Source organism: Melozone crissalis, unplaced genomic scaffold (genome assembly GCF_028551555.1).
Source record: "Melozone crissalis strain CALT ecotype California unplaced genomic scaffold, PUWL_Pcris_2 ptg000062l_1, whole genome shotgun sequence".
Taxonomy (NCBI): Eukaryota; Metazoa; Chordata; class Aves; order Passeriformes; family Passerellidae; genus Melozone; species Melozone crissalis.
In genome coordinates, this window is record NW_026535840.1 from 5,525,065 (window position 1) to 5,543,158 (window position 18,094).

At 44.1% G+C, this 18,094-nt stretch overlaps 1 protein-coding gene across 1 annotated transcript in view; it reads right to left on the minus strand.

Annotated features, from left to right (window-relative positions):
- PCDH15 (protocadherin related 15) overlaps positions 1-18,094 on the minus strand; it is a 644,997-nt gene that overhangs the window by 52,821 nt on the left and 574,082 nt on the right. Inside the window, exons 27-29 of the mRNA XM_054288317.1 lie at positions 11,610-11,719; positions 10,275-10,418; positions 1,719-1,846 (exon numbers count right to left, since the gene is read on the minus strand). Of these exons, the coding sequence (XP_054144292.1) occupies positions 1,719-1,846; positions 10,275-10,418; positions 11,610-11,719 (382 nt within the window). The remainder of the gene's footprint in view (positions 1-1,718; positions 1,847-10,274; positions 10,419-11,609; positions 11,720-18,094) is intronic.

An 18,094-nucleotide genomic window follows, 5' to 3' on the forward strand; every position in this document is an offset into this window, starting at 1 on the left:
ATTCTACTCCTCAAGAACAGACATTCATTCGATTAATTATTCTTAAACCAGGCTGGAATGGGGATTGTGTTTAACTAACAGAGCAATTACTTTTGCTTTCTAAAGGCCAGGAAAAAAGGTAACGAGCACTGACTGCTGCAAATGCTCCATGCTACAACAATAAATTCCAGCCTGATCCTCTGCAACAAAAGTACTTCTTAATTATTTCTAATTTTACTTTCACTAAACACACAATTATGTTTAATGCCATCCACTAATACTAGCTCCTGGCTTAGGCCACATTCCATTTTGTGCCAGCAAAACCAGGGAGGATTGGATGATAAAAAGCTGAAAGACACAAAATTGACATTTTTTTTGCTCCTTCTTTGTGCACTGATCACATATTTTGAGTCAAATGTTTCTAAAGGGCAAAAGTAGATTCCCCTCATCACCCCCAAATTTCCCTTTTCTCCACCTATTTCTTACCCCCCTGACTGACACACAAATACCTGTGCCTAAGAAATCCTCTTGGAAAACCAGGAAGGATTTCACAGCCTGTCCACATCTTGTGGGACGACTCCAAATGTGTTTTGACATTTGTGCCTCGTGATTCATTTGCTTTCACATGGAACGAAATGTTCCTCTCCCTAAATTACTTTGGCTTCCAGAGTTTTTTATCTACTCCAGTGCCTCTGTCCTGTATCTGCTCTCTATAATTCCCTGGAAGGAGGATGGAGCCAGATGGGGATGAGTCAAGGGACAGGAGGAGAGGAAATGGCCTCAAGTTGTTCCAGAGGAGGTTTGGATGGAATAATTGGAATAATTTATTCACAGAAGGGGTGGTTAAGCATTGACCAGGTCAGTCATTCCATCCCTGGAATTGTCCCAAAATGTGTGGAAGTGGTGCCTGGGGACATTTTTGGTGGTGACCACAGTGGTGCTGGTGGATGGTTGGATTTGATGGTATTAAAAGTCTCTTTCAACCTTAACAATTCTGTGATTCTTCAGGAGTTCTGAAGTTTTGACACAATTCTTGGATTTGCCACCATTTTTGGATTCCTGATTTTGATGAAGTAGAAGCTTCCCAATTCCCCACTTCTCTGCCATTTCTGGGCTTATTTTGGGAAAGACTTTCATGAAACACACACAAAAAAACCCAGCTAGAAACAACTTTATTTAAGCCCTGACCCTTTTATCATTCCTGGTGCTCTAAACACATTATTTATTTGTTTTATTGGAAAAAAATGACTTTTTAGTCATGGCTACTAATATCTGATGTGAATTTTAATCTGTATATTATATTTCCATTAATTTTCTCTCCCTTTAAAACAAAATAACAAAAAAAACCCAAAAAAACCAACCCTGTGGATGGTTAATCTTATGCTCACTTTCCTCTCATTGCAGACCTAAAGTTGCTGGATTTCCCCTTTCAAACCTAAATACAAAAAAGAGCCAAAATACAAAAAAAATACTTCGGGTGAACACTGGCATTCAACATAAACCAAATTTTTAAATAATAACAGATCTAAAATGAGAGCTACAAATTGGTATGAGACACAAGCACCAAAACTGACTACAAACAAAACCTGGGTTTTTACTCAAAATCATCCTTGTGCCAACATCAACCACCAAGCAGCTTTAGAAGATGCAAATTTCAGAATATTCTGTAAAAAAACCAAACCAATGGGTACAAATTTTCCATCTGTAATTGAAGGTTATAACAAAAACTTGACCCTTACCTTCACTTTGAGCACAGAAGAAAACATTCTGGCATCTTCAGACACCCCTCCAATGTACAGTTTTTTGGTGAACACAGGCGCATGGTCATTTTCATCCTTCACCTCAACAAAGACCTTGGCTGTATTACCTAAAAGAGGGAGGAAAAGGGAAAATAGGAAATTTTGCAATAATTTATAACATTTGAATGATGGAAGTGGGATTATGGCTGTGGAGATTGAAGTGTGCAACATAACGTGGTGGGAAACTTGAGAGTTTAAGGTTTTAGAATACAGTAATATATATAAACAAGATGGAGGTTTGGATAAGAAAGTCCACATTGCAGGCCATGGGTGGTTGGTTATTGGGTTAAAAGTAAAAATAATTCAGGTGTCATTTCTTAATTGGACAGTTTATCCTTAAAAGGCCTTGTAGAGAGAGAGATGGGGCTCCATTTTTAGTTTGTTAGAGTGAAGTGCTGTAGAACTCAGGGTTTGTGAGGCTGTGACATAGATAAGAACTAATTCACCCTTTCCATGCAGAAATTGCTGCTGCTGTCCCAGCTGAGCCTCCCCTGGCCCAGCCTGAGGCCCTTTCCCCTTGTCCTGTCCCTGTTCCCTGCCAGCACAGCCCGACCCCCCCTGGCTGTCCCCTCCTGGCAGGGAGTTGTGCGGAGCCACAAGGGCCCCCTGAGCCTCCTTTGCTCCAGGCTGAGCCCCTTGCCAGCTCCCTCAGCCCCTCCTGGGGCTCCAGACCCTTCCCAGCTCCTTTTAGGGATCCCTATCACACCTTAGTTCCAAGGTTTTTGATCCCATTTAATACCCAGGAGTGTCACAAAGAGCTCATCACCGGCAGCTCGACACCTTGCTTTATCTATTTTCATTATTCCTACATGCAAATATTTAATGGCTGATTCAGTCCTGGTGTCTGTAAACTCATAAATGGTCACACAATCCTGGTTTAGCAGCCTCAACACTTAATTAATTTCCTGTGTTAATTGAAAGCACCCCCAAGCCTGTTCTCCTCCCAAACCTGGCCTGGCCCTGGGGAACTCCACCAGCGCTCAACACAAAACACCAGAGCTTCAACACAAAACACCAGAGCTTCAACACAAAACCCCACTGTTAATTTGGTTTTATTAAAGAGTTCCTGCTCCAGCCCATTGAGCAATAAACATCCCCATCCTTCTGCAAGGGGGAAAAACATCCAGCAAAAACCACGGAGCTGGTGCCAAACAGATTCCACTGTGCAGCAATCTCCACCAACATCTGCTTCCCTCTTTCAGAATTGTATCATCCAGAAAGATTGCTGGAAATGATGATATCCAGTTCATTAAAACCACATTTGCAAGTGATAAATTGCCTCCTTTCTGAGCTGGTCTTCCCAGCTCCTTTCAGTGCCAGGATAATTTCAGTGTTGCACAGGTGCCACTGATCTGAGTTCCTTGTACAATGCAGGCTCTTAAGAAAAGGTTTAGGATCTGTATGCTTAGAGAAGGAAAATGTTGATATTTCAGAGTATTTCTGACATGGCCAAAGTAATATTCTGCCTATCTGACGGTGCAGCTGATGGGAAACAAATGATGGCCTCATAAATGGAAGTGAAATGTGAAAAAAACTCCTGTGGGATTCTTCAGCATGGAGAGAAGGGAGAAAAAAAGAAAGTAAAGAAATGAAAGGAAATTACACTGATTGTCAAATCTCTGTCTTTTTAAACTAGATCCTTAATGTCTCTGGCTGCAATACCAAACTATATGGCAGGAAAATGAGTTTCCCAGGCAGACTTCCCCTCTGCAGCTCCACCCTTTAGCGAAGAAGGTGGCATCAAAAGCAGGATTATGTATGGAAGCAACCTTGCCCTGATGAGCCTATAACCAGTTCTATCACTGGCTGCCACCAGTTTGCTGCTGGATTTTAGGAGATCCTGATTTTATCCATGCCAGTGGGATTAGGTGCTGGCCCACCTGCCCTGGTTCTCTCTAATTCAAATTAAACATCATTTGCATATTGCTCACTTTTGTAATTTCAGGCCAGTTTGGGTGAGGTGGCTGAGCCTTGTGCAAAGTTTGCCTTGCAGTTTGCTCAACTCCCCATTTGTTTAATTTGCTGGCAGTTCTCTGAGCTGCCAAAAGGCTGATTTGTTTAGCAAAGGGTGAATGCTTTGAGAATGGAGAAATGGAAGTTATTACATTAAGCACAAAGCAAATTAAATACCCTCCATATCCACAGGCCAACATTAGGACTGTCACCATTGAATATCTCCCTGCATTTCAGCTTCCTGCCTGATTTCTGGCCACAGTCCTTCATTCCAGCAGGTGGAGTGGAATGTGGCATCTGTGAGCTCCTCCCCATCCCACCTTTGGATCCAATTCCACAGCTGGCTGCAGGAAAGGGCTCCCCATCAGCTACAGAAGTTGTCTTACCCTCACAGTGGAATTCTCACTAAAATCCCTCAGCAGCAGCTCTGCCACATGGGGAAGGTCATGCCAGACCCTTTCCCATGGGGATTTTTCCAGTTTCTCTGCTTAATTCAGGAATATTCCCTGCACAGGGGCACTGGTGCTCCCAAATCCATCACTCCTGCATCCCCCAGCCTGATGGAAAAGGCCATCAATGAAGCACACTCTTAGAAAGTCTGGTCCAGACTCTGTCATTAGACTAATTTTTCCTTCATATTCCAAATTTTTACCTGCTTTTCTAAATGCTGGGTGTGGCTCAAACCCTCTTTGTAAGGACAGGGATCATCACAGGCTGTCAGTATTCACATTCACTTCCCAGAGGGGAAATTGGTACCCCATGCATGTAAAACCTCCCATCTTTGGAGTTCTAAGTCTGGAATCCAGCTCCAGTTACTTTTTTTCTTCATGGATTCCAGGGGTTGAAAGCAGGATTTACTCCTTGGTGGTAATTCTTGTGAGACCTCCCAGAATCCAGGTATAAAATCTTGTAACTTATGACTGTGCTGCTTAAAGAGCAGAACAAAAAGCATCTTTCCCTGGACAAAGCTGCCAACGTGGCCAAAAGGAGCCAAGAAAATTGATTTCTGTGGTACCACAGTCTCCTACAACGTTCCTTTTTCCTCCTGTTCTCCAGCCCCTTGGAGATGAGCTGCAGTGCACAGAAAATACAGAACTGCAGCTGTTTCTAAGTCATCCTCAGCTTACAGGAACCAGCTAAATAACCACTGCCAAGAGTTTTGGATCTTTCAGCTTCTGTGGTTCGCTTAAGGGGAGTGAAAACACCTTGAAAACTGCACTAAAGCAAAGCTGAGGAACCTCTGAAATACCTAACATGAGCAGACCATGAATAAGTAACACAGAAAACAAGCCCAACAAAAACTCCTGGATCACCAGGGTGTACTAGCAATTCATTCCCACAAGTTTTTCCCAAACATCCTCGTTGAAAGTTCTTTTCCAGTTTGTGTGCCAGGTCCATGTGAGCCTGTACTTTCTTGCCAGGCTGCAGAAATGAAGCTGAACTGAAAAGCAATGATTTTTGGACACTGGGACAGCATCATGGATGTTTGTGAGTGTTCCCAGGTGAGTTTTACTCAGTGCTTTCACCAGCAGCACTGCACTTGCCTTCTGCAACATTCCAGCCCAGCCATGGGTACAGCTGCTCTTCAGGCATGGATAATTCTCACACAAATCCCTGCATCTCCAAAAAGCAATTCTGTAGGAGCAGATTTCCAAAGAACCCTTCCAAAGTTCATCAGAATCCAGCTGGGAGGCAGAATTGTGATTTGCCAGGGTTTAGGAGCACTTTGCTTTACTCCTGCCTTACAAGTGCGTGGAGCAGGCAGCACTCTGTGCTTTGGCAGGTGAGCTGTGCTGAGCTGCAGCTGGGCTCCAGCTCACATTCCTGCATTTGGCAGCACCAAGCAGGAATCAGTACTGAATATTTTTCAGTGGCACTTAGATCTAAATGAGCCCATAAAGCCTGAAGAAGATCATCATATGCTGTCACTGCTCGAGAGAGTGCAAAAAGAAGGAAACAGCGACGTGTTTGGAGCAGCACAGACCCGAGGTCTGATTTAAATCCATATAAAACCTCTTTTCCTCACAAATAATGACCTGAGTGGGAGCTCAGGTTTTGTGCAGCCTCTCTAAAATGCATTGCTCTGCTGCCCAAAGAAATTGGAAGTTTGTCCCAAGCTTCCTCAGAGCTGTGAGGCAGCAGGATCAGCTCTCCAGGCTCTGCTTGCATGGAGTCCATCTGTCACAACTCCTGGATTTGGGAACTGCCAGAGCAGCCAGCTTGGAAAGCACTGCCAGCACCAACTTTTGCAACTAAAAACATAAGGCTGCTTTACTGTTACATCAACACCACGGGGACACAGAATTCATGCCCATATTTAATGGAGTGGAATCATCATTCCCAATGACTATGGAGCAGCTGCAGAATTTTAGTTGTAAAACTCCCATTTCCACTTTATTCCCAAAGGGTTTTTAGGGTTTAGAAAAGCAAAAACTGAAGGAGACAGGACTGGTGCCTTACCCCAGCCCCCAGAGCAAAGCCCTGCTCAAAGCTGGGTTCAGCAGAGCCAGGACAGTGCCTTTGTACCAGCCCTGGGGGTGACAAAGGTGACAAACAGTTCTACCTGACCAGATAAAACATGGAAATAATCAATGGAAGGGTGTCGCAGACATCTTTTTATGAAAATCCTTTCTTAGGATTTTTTCCTCCTGAGAAGCTGAGAAGCCTCAGGAACAAAATGTAAACATTGATTATCTGCTGCTGTGGAATGCAACAGGTGCATCTGTGACTGGTCTCATGTGGTTGGTTTGATTTAGTGACCAGACATGGCAGAGCTGGCTCTCTCTCTCTGTCCAAGCCAGCTGCCTTTGTTATCATTCTTTTCTTTTCTATTCTTAGCTTAGCTAGCCTTCTGAGATTAACCTTTTCCTTCTATTCTTTTTACTATAGTTATAGTGTAATATATATCATAAAATAATAAATCAAGCCTTCTGAAACACGGAGTCAACATTCTCATCTCTTCCCTCATCCAAGAACCCCTGTGAACACTGTCACAGAAGGGTGATTTTGCTTTCAAATCTTCTGACAGCAAGATAAAAACCCTGTCTAACATGGTCCTGTCATAGAATCATCCAGGTTGGAAAGGACCTCCAAGGTCATGGAGCATGACCTGTGACCAATCTCCACCTTGTCACCCAGTCAATTAATTCCTCTTAAATACCGGAAAAGCCACCACAGGGTCCTGTCATTACCTTTGCATCTCTAGGGATGTGAAATCACAGAATCCCAGAATGGTTTGGGTTGGAAGAGACCTTAAAGCCCATCCCTGCCATGGGCAGGGACACCTTCCACTGTCCCAGGCTGCTCCAAGCCCTGTCCAACCTGCTCTTGGACAATTCCAGGGATCCAGGGGCAGCTACAGTTGCTCTGGACATGCCCACCAATCCATGTTCTACAGTTCTACAACTGGGACCAGGTTGAATTGGGAGATAAAAGCCTCTCTTTGCCCCTCCTTGCCCATCCTGCTGCAATGCTCTTTGTTGTTGTGTTTAGGCAGTGCTTTCTCTTTCCTGCTCCCTCTGCTTCCACACAAATCCTTCTGCTCCTCCTACCCTTTACATTCTTACTTCAAGGAGCATCAAGTTCAACTCCTGGCCCTGCACAGGACAGCCCCAAAAACCCCACCCTGTGCCTGAGAGCACTGTCCAAACTCCATTAATATTCAAGGTCCTTCAGGGCTCAGCATCATCAGAATCCTCAAGAAGAACTCCAAGCTTTTTGAATCATCCTCATCACCCAACCCAGCTCATCTTCCACTCAAATGAAGTAAAACAACACAGCAATTTCATATCATGAAGTTTCAGTTAAAGTAACTCCTTTAATGAGTTTGGTTGTGCTGAAAACAAGAATGTGACTTTGCATGATTTAGCATCATCTACGAAACCCCCAGTTTAAGTCACCAATTTGATGTTCTCATACTCCAAAGGACATCTCAATTTACTTCCCCTCCTCACATATTTATTCAATTATTGCCACGCTATCACCTGGCACCATCACTGAATGACAAGCTCAGTTACACTTAATGCACTTTCACTTTTCCCCTGCACAGAAGAAACTCCAGCTCTTACTTCTCCATAATTACTTCCTATAATATCATGACTGAAAACAATTTGATGCCCATCTTCTGAGCTTTGTGACATTCAGGCCTGTGTGCTGGCTGAGCAGTTTGTCAGGGTTGTGTTATTTACAGAATCCCAGGATCACTGAGGCTGGAGAATCCCTGCCAGCCCATGGAGTCCCAGCTGTGCCCAGTGCCCACCTTGTCCCCAGCCCGGAGCACTGAGTGCCACCTCCAGCCCTTCCTGGGACACCTGCAGGGCTGGGCACTGCAAAGCTCCCTGGGCAGCCCCTGCCAAGGCCTGGAATGGAATTCCAAAATGGAATGACAGAACTGGGATTATGGGTGTATAATTTGAATAGAAGTGTGTAATATCACATGATGGAAGACTTAAGAGTTTAAGGTTTTAGAATACAGTAATATACATAAACAAGATGGAGGTTTCAGGGCAGAGACTGATCCTTCTTCTTTACCTTCTTCTCCATGGGTTTGGGTGGTTTTGTGTAACTGGATAAGAAAGTCGGCATTGCAGGCCATGGGTGGTTGGTTATTGGGTTAAAAGTAAAAATAATTTAGGCGTCATTTCTTAATTGGGCAGTTTATCCTTAAAAGGCCTTGTAGAGAGAGAGATGGAGCTCCATTTTTAGTTTGTTAGAGTGAAGTGCTGTAGAACTCAGGGTTTGTGAGGCTGTGACATAGATAAGAACTAATTCACCCTTTCCATGCAGAAATTGCTGCTGCTGTCCCAGCTGAGCCTCCCCTGGCCCAGCCTGAGGCCCTTTCCCCTTGTCCTGTCCCTGTTCCCTGCCAGCACAGACCGGCCCCTCCTGGCTGTCCCCTCCTGGCAGGGAGTTGTGCAGAGCCACAAGGGCCCCCTGAGCCTCCTTTGCTCCAGGCTGAGCCCCTTGCCAGCTCCCTCAGCCCCTCCTGGGGCTCCAGACCCTTCCCCAGCTCAGTTCCCTTCCCTGGACACGCTCAATGTGTATCTTGAAGTGAAGAGCCCAGAAATCCCTGTAGTTTCAGAGTGGATCACCAACAAATTTAAGAACAAATTCCACCAATTCAGGGGTGTCCAGGACCAAAACTGGCAGCAGGTCACTGCCAGTGGGTGTCACAGCTCTGTATTAATTCAGTGTTGTACAATCCTGGGACCACGCACTCCAAGTCACTCAGCTCCAAATGATTCATCAGTTCAACCTCAGCAAAGCCCACAGTGATGTGTTAATTGTGCCCCATCTCCTCCCACTGCAGCACATCAATTCAGTGCCCTGAAACTCAGAAGTAGTGTTTAACCTGATTAAACTCCTCAAAAATAAACAAAGTGCCAAGAAAATGGAAAGGATTTAATTGTATAAATGCAGGAATCAAACCCAGAGATCAAGGGATCTCCATCATGAAGTCCCAAGTGATTCAGCTGGCCAGACACTACTAAAGTATTTTAAATATATATATTTATCAATTCTTTAGCCATCCCTGCAGCACAGTGTATATTCTAAGGAATAGATGTGCTGTATACTCATGGAGAACCAAAGGCACCCAGCTTGTGCTCCTTTAAGCTGGCCTGAAGTCAAACCCCAGGCATTATCAAGCATTCCTGAACAAAGCAATTCAGCCATCACTTTTTGGATGGGCTGCTCACTTGGAAGAGCTGCCCTAGTGCAGAATGTGAGTCAGAATAGGGAATGGGGGGAAGGACCTGCCGACTGCCTTGTCTCTTCAGCCATGTCGGGAAGGTTTGGAGAAAGCTGTGTGCTGCATGGGAGTCTGATCTGCTTGCTGGGTGTCCCTTGGCTGTATTTTTATGGATATAACCTTACCTGGATTTCTCCCAGGCTCAAGAAAAAACAGGCAGCTCTGGCAGGTACATCCTTGATGGTGACTAAACCTGCACAGGCTCTCATTCTGCTCTTAATAAAACCAAGCTCCTGACCACTGATTATTCCTGATGTGTCACTCACTCCACACACTCAATTCTTACTCAAGGAAAAAGAAATATCCAGGATAATCCAGGCTCAAAATCCCAAAATCTCCTTCTGGTTCTGTAGGTAGCATTGGAAAGATGAAGGTATTGGAAGTGCCACCCCTGTACAGTGTCTCAGGCCATCCCCAAGATTTATTACATGTTCCCAAATATTTGAGCACCTTCAACTAACACAGAATCCCAGAGTGGTTTGGGTTGCAAGGGATCTACAAACCCATCCAGCACCACCCCTGCCATGGGCAGGGACAGCTCCCACTGTCCCAGGCTGCTCCAAGCCCCAATGTCCAGCCTGGCCTTGGGCACTGCCAGGGATCCAGGGGCAGCCACAGCTGCTCTGGGCAAGTCAGGCTGTGAGATCCAAAAATGCACCACGGGCTGTGATCCCATCATCACCATGACCCCCTAAAACACAGCAAGGTCACTGGAGAGCAGTTTCAGCCTTCTCAGCAAACACCAGCAATATCTGTGTGAAAAAGATGGCAAAGTTAAGGTTTTTGACACTTACTTTTGGAGGGAACCCGCAGGTTGTTGGACTTCACCACCTGCAAGGAGTCTGCCTGCACCCGGAGCTCGTAACTTTGGACACGTTCATAGTCCAGAGGCTTTTTCACAGTGATCACTCCTGTTCTGTTGTGAATGGCAAACACATCTGGAAGCCAGCAAAAACAGGAATTTTATGAGATGCATAAACAGAGATTTTCAATGCCCAAGGGTTTTATTTTGGGGATGACACAATTCTCTGACACTGCCAAGCAAGTCATTCCCTCCCTGCCTCCCTCCCTCAGGTTTGGAAAACCCCACCAAGCTCATCTTTGAAGATATTTTTAAGCAGCAGAGTGGCTTGATCTGCCCTGCTACTGGAATAACCAACCCAGCATCACAGAATCATGGAATATCCTGAGCTGGGAGGGACCCAAAGGATCAGAGAGTAAACCTCCCATCACAGATGTGTTTTGAGTACAAATGGAAAGATGGGACAAGACAAAGAGCCCAATCTCGCAAAAAAGGAGGATGGGATGGGGAATTCTTTACATCCCTCCCAGTAATTCGGTGTTATTTTGGCAAGATGTCCAGGTGGATCACAGAGAGTATCCCAGCAGGATGTTTTGTTTGGATATCAGGCTCTAATCCAATATTTGTTACAGCATGGCTGAATCTATAATCCCTTAAATCAGATTTTTAAGCAAGTCAATTCCATCAAAGCTATTTATGTTTATATTTTGATGTGCCGTGGACTCACTATGTGGCATCCACAGGAATTTTCACATCAGTGAGAAAGATTTTCTTGTAATTTTGCTAATTAATCTGATCTTTAGCTTATCTCCAAAGGCTTGGTAATGGTAGTTACAGAATCATAGAATGGTTTGGGTGAGAAGGGACCTCAAAGCCCATCTAGTGCCACCCCTGCCATGGGCAGGGACATGTTCCAGCATTCCAGGGTCTCCAAGCCCTGTCCAACCTGGCCTTGGGTGCTGCCAGGGATCCAGGGGCAGCCACAGCTGCTCTGGGCACCCTGTGCCAGGGCCTGCCTACCCTCACAGGGAACAATTTCTTCCCAATATTCCATGTAAACTTCTCTGTTCCAGCTTGAAGCCATTCCCCCTTATCCTGTTCTTTACAAAAAGTCCCTTTCCAGGTTTCTTGTCCCTTCCAGCCCTGGAATTCCTTCATACTTGTCCAAATGAGGTGGGATTTCACCTCCATGACCTGAGAGTTCTTCTCCAACCTCAACGATTCTGTGATTCACCTCAGCAGCTTTACTTCTCCACAATTTCTTGCAGATCTCCGCATAACCACAAGACTGAAATATTAATATTAATATTAATTTGATTACACTTACCCTCCTCATTCCCTGAGACAATGGAGTACACCACTGTCTGGTTCAAGGCGGCTGCGGTGACAACGGTGACCACGGTTCCCTTCGGGGCACTCTCACTCACTGGGGGAGGCCTGCAGAGTGGGACAGAAGGATTTGTGTTACATTCCTGAGCAGCAGATCATTGACACTTATCCCTCAGGTTAGTATGGCCTCCACCTATTCGTCTGCCAAAGGATCTGTTATGAGGGAAAATCATATTAAAAAGGAAAATGTTTAACCTTTGAGAATGTAAAAGTCACTGAGAAGTCCAACAGACAGGAGGTGGCAATGTAAAGATGTAATGATTCTTGGATCTGAGAAGTGGGAAAGCAGGGAATAATGAGAAACAAGAACCACCATGTCGCAGACATCTTTTATGGAAAATCCTTTCTTTAGGATTTTTCCTCCTGAGAAGCTGAGAAGTCTCAGGAACAAAATGCAAACAATGATTATCTGCTGCTGTGGAATGCAACAGGTGGATCTGTGATTGGTCTCAAGTGGTTATTTCTAATTAATGGCCAATCACAGTCAGCTGGCTCGGACTATCTGTCTGAGACAGAAGCTTTTGTTATTCATTCTTTCTGATTCTATTCTTAGCCAGCCTTCTGACGAAACCTTTTATTCAATTCTTTTAGTATAGTTTAAACGCAATATATATCATAAAATGATAAATCAGCCTTCTGAAAAATAGAGTCAGATCCTCGTCTCTTCTCTCATCCTAAGACTCCCGAGAACATCGTCACACCACCACAGCCTGATAAATGGGAAGTAAAAGACAAAATAGATATTTTCTATATATATTTTATATAAATCCATAGATCTCTTTTATAATAGATCTTCAATATATTCAAGTCTACTAACAAAACTCAATAATCTGTCAGAAAACCACACAGGAAAATTCATTGATGGGTAAAATTCCATGCCTTAAACAGGAATCACTTTGGGGCCACCTCTATGGGAATTTCCACTCTTCACAAATGTCCAAAAATTTTCCTGCTAACATGTTTTGGTACCAAAATCTAGGATGCTTTTCAGGTTATGAACTGCAACCCAAAGCTACCCAGCCACTGTAAGGGTGGGCAGGCCCTGGCACAGGGTGCCCAGAGCAGCTGTGGCTGCCCCTGGATCCCTGGCAGTGCCCAAGGCCAGGTTGGACTTTGGGGCTTGGAGCAGCCTGGGACAGTGGAAGGTGTCCCTGCCATGGCAGGGGGGGCACTGGGTGGGCTTTGAGGCCCTTTGAACCCAAACCATTCCATGACTCTGTGCTGATGTCTTTAAATCAGAAATCTAAACAATTTCAACAAGGATAAGTGAGAGGCTTGAGCTCATTTGAAATCCTCTTCCTCAGATTTTCCTCATGGCAAGCAGTGGTTGAATTCATGCTTCAAACTCTTCAAAATCAATTTAGAAGGAAGTTTTGACACTCATCTCTGAATGTACGGGGTTTTTTACTGTATAATGCAGATTTTTAAAAATGACACTCATTCTATAGATAACAAAATAAACACCAGATGAGGATCTGCTCAGAGAGGCTCCTGAGTTTGAAGATGAGTTGTGCACTGATATTCAAAATTCTGGACAGAATCTACAGCTGCTTCAATATCATGGAGTTATTCAGAAGGCCAAATGGCACCTGGGGACAAGCCCTGGTGGTGGCCCTGGCAGTGCTGGAGGAACAGTTTGATTGGATGATCCCAGAGGTCTTTTCAGCCTAAATAATTCTGTGATTCCATTAATATTTTATCACTTTCTCCTTTCATCTTTCAGGTGGTTTTCAAATCCCCCACCCCACAGCACATTTTCCCATTCTAAGGGCAGGGAATGGGCACGGCCCTGAGGCTGTCAGAGCTCCAGGAGTGCTGGGACAACGCTCTCAGGGACAGGGTGGGATTGTTGGGGTGTCTGGGCAGGAGCTGGGATCAATAACCCTTGTGTGTCCCTTACAATTCAGGATATTCCATGGTTATATCAAAGTTGGAACCCCAGGATACAATCCCAACTATTGAACCCAAACTTCTCCCACCAAGAAGTGGCCAAACTTCCCTTGAAGTCTGCCTTACAAACATTTCCTTTGGAATCAATGTTGCTTTGAACTTCCAACAAAAATTTAGGGATAATGAATATATGGAATTAAGTTTTGGATCATGCAACATGACGGTGATCTCCTCTTTTTTTAGCTGATGGAAAAATCCCCTTTTACTCAAAACCACATGCCTGGAGCAGATCCCTCTGCTCCCACTGATCTGTGTCAGTGGCTGGAATAAAATTCCTTAATTTATTAAGCTCTTAAACCATTGCTATGAAAAGCTTTTTAAGGTGCATTTAACCAATGCAAATGCTAATCTTAGGGATTAAAAACATGCCAAAAGGCAGGAAAAGACAGGAGCAAAACCTTTCAAAGCTGGAAGCATTTAAAGCTGGAGTTCTTTTGATGATGTCAGAGAGGAAAATGCCCTTTTTATGCTGCATTATAGATGATTTTGTTTTCTTTGTCTTCTAAAGGTGTGAGAGTGTTACAAAAGCCCTACATTTCATTCCCAGCACAATTCCAGGATATTTCTGCAGTGGGAATGAACCTGATAGTTCCCTCTGCCAGTGCTGAATCCAACGGATTGACAAATCAATAACAATTAGTGAGAGGTTTAGAGTTTGCTCTGGAGGGAGGGGAAAGAACAGCAACCCCACTCTCCCCCCATGATAATTGCACTGATTTCATTCCTTTCCTTTAATTCCAGGGATTGGGAACAACAGGAGCAATGCATCAGCTGCAGTAAGACACCCAGTTCATCCCTTCGCAGCATTCCTCTGGATTGTGGAGAAGCAAAGCAGCAAAAAATGAGCGTCCAACTTCCTTTATCCTGTGCTTTCAGCTCTAATAACCTTCGTAAGGGAATAAATTCCTTGTTTTCCAATGTTTTAATGGCTAAGATGAATAATGGTGCTTTTTTCACGACATATTATTTGAAGGTGTTTTAGGGCACACGCAAAGGTGTTTTAATGCCATAATTTGGCATCACTGGATGATAAAAGCTGGAATTTTTGTGGGAAGATGAAAGCAGGAGAATCCAGCCCAATCCACCCAGAAAAGGACGAGAAAACACCCGTGGGAGTGGAAGGGAAGGGAATTTCTGTGAGCACAAGACCACTGGGAGGCAGAGAGGGTGAAGGGATGGTGTGTCACTGTCACCCGGGTGGGGTTGGTTTGTCAGTGTCACCTGGGTGGGTGTGGGTGTGTCATTGTCACCTGGGTGTGTCTCTGCCTCTCAGCCCAGTGCTGGCTCCGTGGAACCAGAATTGTTGAGGATGGAAAGGACCTCCAAGACCATCAAGTCCAACCATCAACCAGCACCATCCTGCTCACCACTAACCATGTTCCCAAGTGCCACATCCACACAGTTTATCAACACCTGCAGGGCTGGGCACTGCAAAGCTCCCTGGGCAGCCCCTGCCAAGGCCTGAGCACCCTTTCCATGCAGAAATTGCTGCTGCTGTCCCAGCTGAGCCTCCCCTGGCCCAGCCTGAGGCCCTTTCCCCTTGTCCTGTCCCTGTTCCCTGGCAGCACAGCCCGACCCCCCCTGGCTGTCCCCTCCTGGCAGGGAGTTGTGCAGAGCCACAAGGGCCCCCTGAGCCTCCTTTGCTCCAGGCTGAGCCCCTTGCCAGCTCCGTCAGCCCCTCCTGGGCCTCCATTCCCTGCCCTGGAATTGCTTGAAAAGTTTGAAACATTCTCAATGAAATGGTGCCTTTCTGAACTCCCCACCTTCTCAAACCTGTGATTTCTGATTCCTTCCCAAAACTCCCACACCCAGGATCCACATCCATCCCATCCCAGGATGTGAGAAGGTCCCTTGCAATAAATTATAAAATCCACCTGCATCCCACAAACCTTAGGTATAAACCACAATTAAGACTCACTTTAATCCCCATCTCACCTCAGCCTTATCCAGAGTTTTAATCTCCCCTTCTCCACACAACCACCCTTTGACCATGACAACTTTAATTTATTTCATCCATTTCCAATCTTATTTTTTTCCATGACCATCACAGCAATGTGGCATTTAGGCACTTTAACTTTTCCACAGGAATAATAAATGATATCTTGGGAGCATCCAGGATGGGATGGAGACCAGGAGAGACCTTGCTGATTTCTTTGAGTATGAAACCACAAAATGCGTTTGTCCCTCAGAAAATAAACAAAGCAACCACAAAGAAGAACAGGATTAAAATAAAGACATTATTTGTGCACAAACCTACTGAAAATAAATAGAATTTTTAAACAAAACCCACTGAATTTGCTATATCTTAATTATTTGTGTCTTGATCAGAGTGGGAAAGGAAGACTGAGCACGTCTCCATTACATTGCAGGGCACAACTACTCGAAGTGTCCAAGTGAAATTTTAACTTTTCCTCTCTACTGTTCTGCTTCTTCTTTTTCCCTGTGCTAAACACATCACTCCCAGCCCTTTTTCAATTTGCCTGCTAGCCAATATGCTTTAAATTCACCATGAAACTTGTCTATCTCCAAAAGCATGAATGCGAGTTTTAATAAAAAATTATATTTCAAGCCAGCAAACCCAATAATGATTTGGAAAATTGGTTTAGAGCTGAAGCTTAATACTGGGATGTGAATGGACTCCATATGAGCAACTTCAGTTGCCTCTACTTTGTGGACTTTATATCTATTTTTATTAAATATTATAATCCAAAATATTTTTATATATTTATATTTTAATTTATGGAGGTCCATAAAAAATCCTTAGAAATTAAGTTTTGGTGCTGTTTAATTAAATTGATGACCTCAGTTTGATTAGCATTGAGAGTATTTTTATTTTTAAGGTGGTTAGAAGGCCAGAGATGCTGTGGCTGCCCCTGGATCCCTGGAAGGTATCCCTAAAACATCTTCAAGGCCAGGTTGGACAGGGCTTGGAGCCCCTGGATCCCTGGAAGGTATCCCTAAAACATCTTCAAGGCCAGGTTGGACAGGGCTTGGAGCAGCCTGGGACAGTGGAAGGTGTCCCTGCCATGGCAGGGGTGGCACTGGATGGATTTTAATGTCCCTTCCAACTCAAACCAGTCTGGAATTCCATGATCTCTATGGCAGCTCTTTTAACCCTTTCACTAACACATAATAACTACCTTGACTCAATAAAAGATAGACCTGGACATATTTAGAGCAATAAACCAGCATTTTATCAACTTTTATACATGTTTCAGAGCAATAATTCATCAATTTATCAAGTTTTTGCTTTCCTAGTAACTGCTTGAACAGCTTGTCCCAGGCAATGATAATTTTTTTTTTTTTTCTGGAAAATAATATTTTTGTCTCAATTTTAATTTTTTGTCTTAAGCTTATCTTCAGAGTGTCACACATTCCTTCCTGGACTTGATTCCCTGCCTTTCTGTCTCAATTCCCAGATTGGTTGGAGGCACTCTGACCTTCCCATGGAATTTATCTCCAAAACAAATGACAAGGGAGTCTGGACATTGCTCCTGTGGTCCTGTCTTAACCTATTGTATTTTAACCCAAATGTCAGGTTTTGCTCTGCTGACCTCTCTGTGCTCATGTTATCCCTCCAATCTCCCCAAATTAAACCTGAGGCCACAAAGGCAGGAATATTCCTGGCAGCATTCTGCAGAAGCAAAGAACAAAAGGAGGAAAAATGCCCACCAAGCCCAAAGTAGGGCAAAGTCACACACTTGGATTGGTCAGACTGATGGGATAAATTCCAAGGATAACATGGCTGGAAGGAAAACACATTGCTGGATGCCAATGGGGTTAATACTGAAATTATTGATAATTTCAGTTCCACATCCACACATAGAGTGATTTAATGCTACATTTAATTAATGTGGTGTTGGAAATTTGGCCCTCAGCCTTTCCAAGCACAGATTCCTTGCTGGGATCTGGCTCCCTGTGCTTTCCTCCTCCCCAGGAAACATCCCACCAAAACTATTTTAATTGAAAAATAATTCCTAAAATTCTACTTTCCTTTTCATTTGGTATAAAGAAGTATAGGGTTTTAATAAAATGCAATCAGCACTACTAACACAAGGATGAGTAGGGGAAAAAGGATCTTTTTCCTGTAATCACCTGGTAAGTCACTCCCTAATTTTGCCATGGCAAATCCTGCTTCAGTGCCTGCTGTAGAAATAATTTAACTTTATAACCACAAACAAAGTATCAGCAGAAAATCACTCCAAACCACTGATTCCAAAGGGAAAATCACACACATTTTCCTGAATCCAAGCTGCCACTGATGTGAGATGCAAATTCCAAATGTATGTTGGAAGCTCCAGCTTAAGTGTGAGGAAAACATCGACTGCTTTTACCCCCACATCTCAAAAATGCTGCAACTAGAAGGTTATCTGGGGTATTCCCTGAATAAAATGTAAATTCCATCCTAGGAAAGGTGGGAAAAGCAGTGGAAGGACCTGGATATGCTGGGAAAAGGATGATCCAAATGGAATC